The sequence below is a fragment of the Sapajus apella genome, unplaced genomic scaffold, assembly GCF_009761245.1.
Source record: "Sapajus apella isolate SASKATOON/1434 unplaced genomic scaffold, GSC_monkey_1.0 scaffold4, whole genome shotgun sequence".
NCBI lineage: Eukaryota > Metazoa > Chordata > Mammalia > Primates > Cebidae > Sapajus > Sapajus apella.
Genome location: NW_022436944.1, coordinates 28064814 through 28078076, shown reverse-complemented (window position 1 = coordinate 28078076; position 13263 = coordinate 28064814). Strand labels below are relative to the sequence as shown.

The window sequence follows — 13263 nt, the reverse complement described above, 5'->3', positions numbered from 1 at the left end:
GGCCTCAAAAATCCATTCCTGTTAATATAAACTAATAAAGATTGCCTTTGTTGTTGAAACATTCTATAGGCAAGTTTAAAAAGCTATGAAGTACTTACCCCCAAATAAACTTTATGGGTGACAGTAAAAAAAATGTTTAATTTGTAGCCCTTATAAAACTCAAACCCCATCTGAGGAAATCTTATTCCTTGGTATTAATTTCACTCATTGGATTTTCTTGGGTATCACATAAGTACCACTGACATCAATGTCATGGAAGGTATACGATATACATGCAAGATCAGTGTTATAAAACTATGGTAAATAGATGGCAGTGATTAGATTTCCTCTACTTGATTGCTCAAAGTCATATTGGGAGAGGTGGTCAGCAAGCGCTTGCTAGCTGTCTTGTGGATGTTATGTTTGATTTTCAGATCAACTAAGCTTTGAGAATTCAATAAAAACGGTTAATATTTTATTACTTAAGTTATTCAACCCGTCACTAATTATGGCAAGCTCTCTCCAAAAAGTCAACAATATGTAAATGAGTATCCAGCAGCTAAGTTAAATGATATTTTCCCATATCAAGCAAAAGTAAATAAAAGTTAAGTTTACTAAAGATAATTTAACTTAATATTTTCAGTTGTTTTACATTTAATAAATATTTTTGGGAAAACGATACTTTTGAATGATTTTCTAAAAATGTAATTACTTCATTATTAGCATATATTTATATAAATTGTCTTTTTTTTTTTTTGAGACTGAGTTTTGCTCTCGTTCCCCAGGCTGGAGTGCAATGACGTGATCTAGACTCACTACAACCTCTGCCTCCCGGATTCAAGCGATTCTCCTGCCTTGGCCTCCCGAGTAGCTGGGATTACAGGTGCCCACCACCATACCCAGCCAATTTTTTATGTTTATTTTTAGTAGAGACGGAGTTTCACCATGTTGGCCAGGTCTCCAACTCCTGACCTCAGGTGATCCACCCAGCTCCGTCTCCCAAAGTGCTGGGATTACAGGTGTGAGTCACTGTGCCAGCATAAATTGTTATATTATATATGTAATTTGATACATTACAATTCACTTAAGTGAAAAAATTACATAGATAATTATTTAGCAAATACAGTGAAATGCTAGTAGTTTTTAAATTTTAACTTTCTTTTAAGAGACAGGGTCTCATTCTGTTGCCCAGCCTGGAGTGCAGTGGCACCATCATAGCTCACTACAGCCTTGAATTCCTGGGTACAAGCGATCCTCCCATCTTAGCCTCCTGAGTAGCTAGGACTACAGGCACACACCACCATGCCCAGCTAATTTTATTTTATTTATTTATTTTTGCAGAGATAGGGTCTCACTATGTTGCTCAGGCTGGTCTCAAATTGCTAGCCTCAAGTGATCTTCCCAACTCTGCTTCCCAAAGTGCTGGGATTATGGGCTTGAGCCACCATACCCAGCTTAAATTTTAACTTTAAATTTAAGTTTTACTTAGTTATTCTTAACCCTGTATTAAATAAAGCTTGCTCCTTTTTTTATGTATAAAGCACAGATACAAATACAGTACATGAACGGATGTACCATGTATCTGTAAAATCAAAATTTCAAGGGTTATTGCGGGGAAAAAAGGTCTATAAAAACTCTTAAGGGTATAGTGATGAAAGCCCACTAAGAAATACTGGTATAAAGACGTAAAGCACCAATCTCATCCCCACTTTTTCTCCCTGCTTTGCCCAAGGCCCTAATGGACCAGCAGTTTTCATTATGGACAGAAGAGCTGGGAAGAGACTATTTTCTGAGGTTTTGAAACAGCAGTAATTAACTCCTAGTATCTCCAATTAATATCTGGAATATGCTATCCATAAATAATACTTAAAATGAGAGATAACATTTTGTAATAGTAGAGGTTCAGCAATGTTGTAGTTAAAAATTCTACCATTAAAAAGTAATGACTTTTTGTAAGGTTATTTATTATTACTAAAAATTAAATTATAAGTGTAAAATTAATTGCCAAAACTCACCAAATCTCTCTTTAAGACAGCTTTTAAGGGTATAGTAAGAAATTTTTTCCATTGTGATTCTAATGAAATAATAATATGATGCATTTCTTAGATATGCAGTCAGCACTAGACACTATCCGAAAGAAATAGGCAAATGTGCCAAGTTAAAAAATGCCTAGATTTTGTTTTCCATTACTGAAGGTTCCTGGAAAATGAATCCAGGATTTAGACAATAAATCAGCGGCTAGAAGACAATAACTATTCTAGAGCAATGAAAATTAAATAGTTCCTTTTGAGTCTAATTCGGTCTAAGGTAGAAACAGTTTAAACAAGGTACATACAATAATGTAATTACATAATGTTTCCAAAGATTGATTGATTGATTATTTATTTAATTATTTGAGACAGGGTCTCCCTCTGTCACCCAGGCTAGAATGCAATGGCACAATCTCAGCTCACTGCAACCTCAGCCTCCTGGGCTCAAGTGATCCTCCTGCCTCAGTCTCCCTAGTAGCTGGAACAGGTGTGTGCCACCACATCAGGCTAATTTTTCTATCTGTTGTAGAGACACGGTTTCACCATGTTACCCCAGCTGGTCTCAAATTCCTGATCTGCCTACCTCCGCCTCCCAAAGTGCTGGGATTACAGACATGAGCCACCAACCCTGGCCATTTTTCTTTTTTTGAGACAGGATCTCACTCTGTTGCACAGGTTGGAGTGCAATGGCATTTGGCTCACTGCAGCCTCAACTTCCAGATTCAAGCAATCCTCCCACTTCAGCCTCTCAAGTAGTTGGGCCTACAGGTACATGCCACCATGCCCAGCTAATTTTTGTATTTTTTATAGAGATGGGGTTTCGTCATGTTGCCTAGGCTGGTCTGGAACTCCTGAGCTCAAGCAATCCAACCGCCTTGGCCTCTCAAAGTGCTGGGATTAGAGGTGTACATCACCGTGCCTGGGTCCAAAAATCTTTAGACACTAAAAGCAAACACAAAAGAAATCCTTTCTACACGTAATTTGAGAAGTGAAACAATAAAACCAAAGATTTTTAAAATGAATATAATTAAGATAAATCTGTATTTCTTCACTATATTTTTAGTCACTATAAATTTACTAAGACTACATACTAGAGAGATTGATTGAACTTAGTAACATGAAAACAACTGGTTATTTTAGTAGACCAAATTTATTTTTTTTTATTAAAAAAACCATTTCAAAGGTCTTTTGACTGAGCACTGGTGGGTCGTTTGAACTGAATAAATGCCAGTGCCTTTGGGCAGGGTCTTGAAAATTAAATCAAGGAACTAAAATTTGGTGTGTTTTTTTTTTTTTTTCTTTTTAGATGGCGTTTCACTCTAGCCGTCCAGGCTGGAGTTCAATGGCACAATCTCAGCTCACTGTAACCTTCGCCTCTTGGGTTCAAGCAGCTCTCCTGCCTCAGCCTCCGGAGTAGCTGGGATTACAGGCGTTCAGCATCATACCCAGCTAATTGTTGTATTTTTAGTAGAGACAGGGTTTCACCAAGTTGGCCAGGCTGGTCTCGAACTCCTGATCTCAGGTGATCCACCTGCCTCGGCCTCCCAAAGTGCTGGCATTACAGGTGTGAGCCACCACATCTAGCCAATATGGTGTTTTTTTTGAAGCAAAATGGTCTTTTTTCTATTCTGCCAAAAGGCATACGTTCAGTAATACTGGACAACTGAAAAGAATGTTCAAATTGATCTGAATGATAGGTGATCTAAAATGTTATTCTCTATAATAGATGTAATTTTCAAATAATGAACATTCTAGAACAGGCATTGCAAAGAGTCTTAAGATTTAAAACTCTGGAGTTCACTGATGAAGCTGGTAGAAGGTACCCAGGTCTTAGCAAGTGCTATTTTGATAGATAATTGTTCCAAGATCAGTGTTTCAATTGTATTTGGTGAAAGGTATGGCAATCCTACCCGAAATCTGAGATTTTTAAATCTTGAAAATGTTCTGGTCCATTAATTGGAGTATTAGAGTTTAAAACCTCAAAATTTCTCCTGCTTAAATTCTCCCATCTATGAAAACATACCTCTGAGAAAAGGACACTTTATGTGAAACCAACCAAGTACCATATACCCAAAAAAAGTTACAGAAGCCATCTTTTGTTACCTGAGCAACATCCTCAAGTTTATTCCACTTGATTGACAGCAGTAATTTTGGCAGTGACTGTGGGAAATTCTCTCGGCAGTCTTGTCGCAAAGTCCAAATAAGATCCATTTCATTTTCACACAGTTGAGACAAAGGATCCCTGTCCAAGATTTCTTTCAATACAGGAAGAAACTTTTTTCCACCTCGACTCTAAGAAAGAAAAATGCTCATTATAGAATTGTGCAAAGGCCACTGGTAAACATTCAGTAAATTTATAAACATTTATGTAATAAATGAACCTAAATATGTGAGTTATAAAAATATAATTCCATTAAAAAAATAAAGGATCCTTTATTAAATTTCTAAGCTAAAGAGAAAGAGATTCTCAAAATAGTTTCTAAAAACCTAAAAAATGTAAACTATATAAACGCTGGGTGGCAGTATTGCTTTTCAGATAAAAATCCAAGTCAGGACAGGCAAGGGGGGCTCACGTGTGTAAACCCAACACTTTGAGAGGTCAATGTGGGTGGACTGCCTGAGCTCAGGAGTTTCCGACTAGCCTGGGCAACGTGGTGAAAACCCATCTCTAGAAAAAGTACAAACGAAAAAAAAATTAGCCAGGCGTAGTTGTGCACAACTGTAGTCCCAGGTACTCAGGAGGCTGAGGCAGGAAAATCACTTCAGCCTGGGAGGCAGAGGTTGCAGTGAGCCAAGACTGGACCACTGAATTCCAGCCTGGGTGACAGAGCAAGATCCTGTTTCAAGAACAAACCCACAACCAAATCATTTACTATTTGAACTGAATTTCTTTAGTTTTCAAATACTATAAACAAAAAACCAAAGGTGATCTAAACATATGAGGCTAAAAATAAAAGTAAGGGGTGCCTTCTTGGCTTGTGCCCTGACTCAAAGGCCTAAAATCTCCTTAGATTACGAGTCAAATGTTGGCTAAAACTAAACATGGAAAAATTCAGTTCTCTCATTTTCCTTCCCAATCCCTACAAGAAAATACTAAAAAAAGAATATGGCCCATGTTGTTTTGGATCCAGACTCTGAATTCCACAAAAGAAAGAGGTGTGCTTCCCCATGCTTACATCAAAATTATATAACTTTACTCAAAACATATTTTCCTAAAAATCTCTTTCCAACATTATCTGAGAAGAGCCTGTAAGTATCTATAATCTATTATTACATTACTTTATACTTGACATTATTTTAACTGGGATTTCATATGAACATGAAAATGAATAGAATTATCATATTATTAGTTTTCAAAAGTAATCCAATTCAAAATAGCATATAGCTAAATAAAAAAGAATGGAAATACTAAGTATAATTTTATTAAAGTAAGAGAAGTGATTTTTGGACATTGGCCTTCAGGGAGACACATTACTGAGAAGAAAACAGACCAAGACAGATAAGAACCAAAGCTGTTTAACTCTGCTAAATTAAGTTAAAAGTTTAAGCTTTCCTCAGCTGAAAGTTTACTTTAAGAGTTAAATACTTTGTTATAATACAAAAAAAGATTAAGTTAATACTTGTATTCTCTTCAGTTTGTCCATTTGTTAATGGAGATTTTAATACTTTCTTGTTATTACAATGGCAATAAAGACATGCATGAAAATGCTTGAGAAACTGAAAATTCCATGAGTCTTTCTAGCACAATATTTCTCCCAATGAGACCAAAGTATAGAGTAGAACAGCTGGAAATTGTATCTAAGAAGTGGAAAGAGGATTGTTTGACACTGGGTAGAGTGAAACTAAGCTGAAGAACAAGCACCAATTGGCCAATAAACAGTTCTCATCTGTCTACAGCCTTCCTGACATAACTGTAATGCTTTATATTTAAAACCTTTCCCTGGCTCTGCCATTGTCTACAGAATAAAATTCAAGCTAGTCTCAAAGGATATGAGGACCCTGAAGACCTTGTCTCATGCTTTTCTAGTTGCTCTAAATCTCTCGAATTATACTTGACTATTAATAATTCAAACTGGTTGCTGTATCCTCTACTACATACTGCAGTGATACTCATTAGCACTTTTTAGGAAATGCTGTTCATTCTACTTTTCATGCTCTCAAATTATAAACATCTCAAAATGGAAGTCGTATCTTCTTCCCATGTATGTCCCTAGTACAGAACAGACAATACATAAAATACATAAAAAAAATGAAAACAAATTTGTCATGAACATATTTACATTAAAGTTCTGAATCAAGCTATCTTCTATTATAATAAATAACTCTAACAGAATTAAGTAACTAAACAAAACAGACTAGGAGATAATTCACTAATTCTCTATATTAGATATCTTTTGACAAGAGTTTAAAAGTTACATCTAGAATAAAGGTCCCTGAAATACACAAATAAGCTAATCATTCGAATGAGACCAGTTTTCTGATTAGCATATCACTCAGGTCAAGTAGATAGAAAAGGACAGGCAGGCAGACAGACAGGCAGGCAGGCACACATACACATGTATGTTCTAGGTGTTTTGCCCAAATCTCTTATTTATTCTAGTTATTGAGGATGATCAATATATGATTTCTTTCCAGTATCTAAAAATATTAGCTACCTGGGAATAATTAACAGAAAAGTTGGTAAGCTGGGAAAATTACCAGACCCTGGAAAACTAAGTCAAAGGAAGTATGCCACATACCCTCATGGTCATTGAAATGAAATAGAGAGTGAAATATGCTCCATTTCATTTTCTTTATGTAGAAATTACCACTTTGTGTCAAACCCAAGGAGCCTCTTGCTTAATATCTACCTCTGACAAAGACACAAAGAAATATTATCTTCTCACAAACAGCAATTTTACAGGTTAAACACCCTTGTTTCCCTTAGGATTTCATTATAGATAAATCTTCCATTACATTAGAAAAGGGTTTTGTTTGCTTGTTTGCATTTTGAGAAAGGGTCTCTCTCTGTTACCCAGGCTGCAGTGCAGTGGCACAATCTGGCTCATTGCAGCTTCAACTTCCTGGACTCAAGGATCCTCCCACCTCAGCCTTTTGGGTAGCTGGGACCACAAGTGTGCACCACCATGTCCAGCTCATTTTTATATTTTTTGTAGCTATGGGGTTTCTCCATGTTCCCCAGGCTGGTCTCAAATTCCTGAGATCCAGCAATCCACCTGCCTCACCTTCCAAAATGTTGGAATTACAGGCATGAGCCACTGTGTCTGGCCATAAAAAGTTTTATAAATTTTAATATCTATATTCCCATAAGATAATGATTTTTCCAAATGTTCTGTACTCCCTTTCAAATATCAACATTGAAAAAATATAAAAACATGAAAAGCTTATATTCTAACAAGTTGAAGAATTCCAAGTTTTAATAAATTAGAGAGATCGGATTCTACAATATCCGCTTTAAGATAGCCAAAGACGAATCAAATAAGTAAACTCCAAATTCTTGGGCTCTTATAGGTAGGCAGATACAGCTCATTGTACTAAAGAAAATAAACACAAAAATACTATATACCTAATTATAGTGGTTTTATATTTAGAGACTCAACCTACAAAGCGTACATAATTGGGTTTCACTAAAAAATGATGTCATCAGCCAGGTGCAGTGGCTCACGCCTGTAATCCTAGCACTTTGGGAGGCCGAGGTGGGTGAATCATGAGGTCAGGAGTTCAAGACCAGCCTGGCCAACATGGTGAAACCCTGTCTTTACTAAAAATACAAAACTTAGCCGAGCGTGGTGGTGGGTGCCTGTAATCCCAGCCTCTCAGGAGGCTGAGGCAGAGAATTGCTTGCACCCGGCAGGTAGAGGTTACAGTGAGCTGCGATCATGCCACTACACTCCAGCCTAGGCCACGAAGGGAGACTCTGTCTCAAAAAAAACCCAAAAATGTCATCAGAATTTGAAAATAAAACTCCTACCCAAATCTGTTATTGCAAACAACACAGAGTGTGAATTGTTAGTGTCAGAGAAAGACAGACAGCTGTTATGTTCAAAAAGCTAGCAAAAGCTAGCAGGCTGAGTATAATTTGGTAGATCGACGTTAGACCTCTACAGGCTGCTGTAAGGTGTAAACACCCTGAAGACCTAGGAATAAGCTAAGTGGGGAGAGCAGTGGAGCTGCATAATTGTACTGTTATTGTTTACTGAGGTATGAAAAGCATAACATTGAATAATGCCAAGGTAAAAACTACCAAAAAGCCTAAACCCAAAATCTTAGATTCTTCTATAAAACAACAAAAATATCAGTAATGAAAAATTATACTGTACAGTATAACTGAAGAACTTAAATACATGTTCAAATGCTTGTACCAATAAGCTAAAAGTGGTAGAAAGCAATGAAAAATTACAACTATATTTTCTACTGTTTTTATGTTTAGATTTTTTAAAAATCACAAACACACATATTATGATATAATAGTGATTACTGACCAAAATTTAAAAAAAAAAAAAAACACGTTGCTATAAGCACATGGGAAAACACAAAAACAAAAACCTATGGTTCCTTTTCCTTCCCTATGGAAGGCCACAGACTCATCTGTCATCTTCACAAGGGGTGGGGATGCAGATGGCATGTTAACAGTGTGCTTGCTGGGGACAGATGGTTGAGTTAATTAATTAAGTGTTGCCCAGACATACAGAATTGACCAACACAAAGCAGTCAAGGATAATGAGGCAGAGACTAAGAAGACAGTTATAAGACTAGAAGACTGAATACAAACAGGGGATTGAGCAAATAAGTAAATATATCAAGGTTAACAGGAATCCAGATTTCTCACTGTTAGAAAAGGAAATTAAAAACATGAAAAGACAAAGACTAGAAAATATCCATATGGATCCATATTAGAGGTATTGATAAGAACTCACGGTCTTTAATAGATAAATAAATATATCTCTGTGTATATTTATTTTCCCAAACATATGCAGGTAAACAAATATATACTGTCTAGCTCTGTTTCACAAAAGGGCCTGGAAGCAATTGCGCTCCTGCATTCTTCAAAGAGCACTACTTGGGTTATGTCCAGTGTCAATAATAAGCATATTCAGGGCCTAGATACTACATAAGCCAGGTGCGGTGGCTCACACCTATAATCCCAGCACTTTAGGAGGCTACTGAGCCCAAGAGTTCAAGAACAGCCTGGGCAACAAAGTGAAACCCCTGTTCTACTAAAAAAAATAGAAATAAAAAAAAATGTCGGGTATAGCAGCATGTGCTTGTAAGTTCCAGCTACTTGGGAGGCTGAGATGGGAGGATCACTTGAGTTCAGGAAGTCGAGGCTGCAGTGAGCCATGATCATGTCACTGCACTCCAGTCTGGGCAACAAAGTGAGTTCCTGTCAATCCATTTCATCCATCTGTTTGTCAATCCATCCATCCATCCATCCATCCACCCACCCACCCACCCACCCATCCATCCATCCATCCATCTATACATCCCTGCATACTTTTCACAAATAAAAGGAATAAACTGTATATAAAAAATGAAAACTCTTTGGAGAAGTGGTTGATTCCAAGGCTGGGGTAGGGAAAGTACTAGATAAGCATGGAATATGCTGTTGTATCAGAAAGAAGGAAATGCTCAAAGAATGACAGGAACAAAGCAAAAAGACACGGAGACAGCTTACATGGGCTCCCATGAGCCAGATCTGGAATAAATTAAACATTAAGATAAATGACAGTAACTAATTATAAATCATTAAATAAAATAGAAATCACATATCCATCTCCTATAAATTAAAAAAAAGGAAGAAATAAGAAAGAGACAGATGGGGTAGGAGTTCAAGGCTATAGTGAGCTATGTCTGTACCACTGCACTCCAGCCTGGGCAACACAGCAAGGCCCTAATTCTAAAAAATATATTAAATAAATAGATGAGGTAGAAGAAAAGCCTCTCTTCTATGTTATAAGCCAACTAATAAATCCAAAAGGAAAAGCAAGATTTAAAATGGGCAACTCATTGCAGTAACATTGATTCAAGTATTATGTATTAGTGAATGCAAAAACAAGTGGGTGACAGCTTAATCTGAAATAGAATATTTACTTAGTGTCAAAATATTCCCTCACAAAACATTTATTTATTTATTAACTTTACAGTAGAAAAACCTAGCAGATACCATACTAACCAAGGGATAACAGTTAACATCTAGAGTAGTGGTAAAAATCGACACTGCCTCCTGATAAAATGCAGTAAGAAAACTACACCTTTACTTCTTTGATAGTCATACTTAAAATGCATAACTGGGATCCTAAACATGACAAAACATCATGCATATCCAAACTGAGGAATATTCTATAAAATAATTGGTCTGTATTCTTCAGAAATGTCAGTATTAAGGATTTAAAAAAAGAAGAAGAAGACTGAAGAACTGTTTCAGATGGAAGGAAACTAAAGATACCTGGCAATGAAATGCAACAAGTAACCAGAGGTTGGATCCACAACTTAATTTGAATAAAACCTGTAGATTAGATAGAACTGACTCAGTATTATTTTCCTGACTTACATGACTATACTCAGGTTATGTATAAAAAAGCTTTTTTTTTTTTTTTTTGAGATGGAGTTTCGCTCTTGTTGCCCTGGCTGGAGTGCAATGGTGCGATCTCGGCAACCTTGCCTCCTGGCTTCAAACAATTCTTCTGCCTCAGCCTCCTGAGTAGCTGGGATTACAGGCACTTGCCACCATGCCTGGCTAATTTTGTAAAAAATACCTTTTTTTTATTTTTAAGGAAATACTGAAGAATTAAGGGGTAAAAGGGCATGATGTAAGTCACTTAATTTCAAACAATTCAGAAAAAAAAAACCACACAGAGAATCATAAAACAAATATACAATGTTACCAGTTGGGAAACCCGAGTGTCAAAATATGCTCACATAAAACATTTAATTTATTTATTATAAAGGGTATATGAAAGTGAAGGGTATATGAAAGCTCTCTGTAGTCTTATAAGTTTTCAGGAAGTTTGAAATTATTTTTAAAAAGTGCTTGCTATTTCCTTTTCCTGAAATTCAAGGCTGTAAGGCCTCCAAGTCATTCTACTAAGAAAACATTCTAGGTAGATGACCAGAATTTCTATAGACTAAAGGTCAAGTCATCACCTGCATTCTCCAAAACCTGTCATTACCATTTTGTACCTGGGTCCCTGCAAAAAGAGAAACACTTCGAATAAGACAAGATAAACTTTACTTATAATTTAGGTGTTTCAGATTAGAGCAAAGTTTCTTAACTCCATGCTACTAATACTTTGCCGAGGAAAGAAGGGTGTCATCCCATGCATTGTAGCGTGTTCAGCGGCTTTGCAGACCTCCAGTGACAAGATGCTAGCTGTACACTCCACCGAGTTGTGACAATCAAAAATATCTCCAGATATTGCCCAAATGCCCCCAGGGAGGGCAAAAAAGCTGCAGGTTGAAAATCACTGGATAAGAAGGTCCAAAACTACCAATGCAGCTGAGCACAGTGGCTCATGCCTATAATCCCAGCACTTTGGGAGGCTGAAGCAGGATAATCACTGGAGCCCAGGAGGTCAAGAGCAGCCTGGACAACACAGTGAGACCCTGTCCCTACAAAAAATTAGTAAGGTGTAGTGGGCTTTGCCTGTGGTCCCAGCAACCTAGGAGGCTAAGGTAGGAGGAATACTTAACCCTGGGGGGTCAAGACAGCAGTAAGTTATGATCACGTCATTGTACTCCAGCCTAGGCGACGGCGTGAGACCTTACCTCAAAAACAAACAACAAAAGGACTCTGCCAAATCTATAATCATAAGTCACAGAGAATGTATTTTTCTGAGTCTGCAGACCCAGGATCCTCAGCAACCTGCTTTTTTTTTTTTTTTTTTTTTTTTACTCTATTAGAATGGCTTCTATAAAGTAACAAAAACAGGCCAGGGGCAGTTGCTCATGCTAATGCTTTGTATTAGCAGTTGTAATGCTAATACTTTGGGAAGCCAAGGCAGGTAAACTGCTTGAGACCAAGGGTTTGAGACTACCCTGGGTAACATAGTGAAAGCCCACCTCCACCAAAAAATACAAAAATTAGCTAGGTGAGGTGGTGCACACCTGTGGTCTCAGCTACTTAGGAAGCTGAGGTGGGAGGATCACCTGAGCCCAGGGAGGTCAAGGCCGCAGAGAGCCATGATTGCACCACCATACTCCAGCCTGAGAGACAGAGTGAGACCCTGTCCTAAAAAACAAACAAACAAGCAAAAAAACAGAAAATCACAAGGGTTGATAAGGACGTGGATAAACTGGAATCTTTGTGCACTGTGTGTGGAAATGTAAAATGGCACAGCTCCTGTAAAAGTGTGGCAGCCACTATAGAAAACACTACAGCAGTTCCTCAAAAAATTAAAAATTGAATTAAAATATGATCTAGTAATTCCATTTCTGGGTATATATCCAAAAGAACATTAAGTAGGATCCCCAAAAGGTATTTCTGGCTGGACATGATAGCTTACACCTGTAATCCTCGTTCTTTGGGAGGCTGAGGCAGGAGGACTGCTTGAGGCCAGGAGTTCAAGACCAACCTAGCCAATACAGAGAGATTTCATTTCTAAAAAGAAAAAGAAAAACGGATTTCTATGCCCATGTTTATAGCAAAATGTAGAATATACAAACAGTGGAATATTATTCGGCTTTAAAAAGGAAGGAAAATCAGACACATACTACATGAATAAATCCTGAGAACATTATACCAAGTGAAAGCTAGTCAGAAGAACATGAATACCATGATTCCATTTGTGTGAAATACCTAAAGTAGTCAAATTCATAGAGATAGAAAGTAGAATGGTGGGTGCCAGGAGCTGGAAAGAGGGGGACAGTGAGGGGTTGCTGTTCAATGGATAAAAGTATTTCCATTTAGCAAGACTGAAAAAGTTCTGGAGACCGGGTACACACAATAAAAATTGTTAAGATGGTAAGTTTTAAGTTATGTGTATTTTACTACAACTTAAAAACAATTTTTAATGCCAAAAGCAAGCTAAGTGCCTTAACAAGGTGATGGTAAGTTCACCTGATGAACTGTGTGTATATGTATTATATATAGATACACATACATATGTTTAACATATGTACATATATGTATACACAATTCAGTAAGTAAACTTGCCATTGTCTTATCAAGGAACTTAATTTGCCTGGCAGTCATATGAATAATGTAATGAGAATATAGTTCTCTTTATTCTTCTCTTCCAAAAGCCTATAAAGTATA

General features: G+C 37.1%; 1 protein-coding gene across 1 annotated transcript in view; it reads right to left on the bottom strand.

The window, feature by feature from the left end:
• Window positions 1-13263, bottom strand: part of PIK3CB (phosphatidylinositol-4,5-bisphosphate 3-kinase catalytic subunit beta) — a 107371-nt gene that overhangs the window by 33666 nt on the left and 60442 nt on the right. The window contains 1 exon segment of the mRNA XM_032265067.1: window positions 4113-4301. Coding sequence (XP_032120958.1) covers window positions 4113-4301 — 189 coding nt within the window.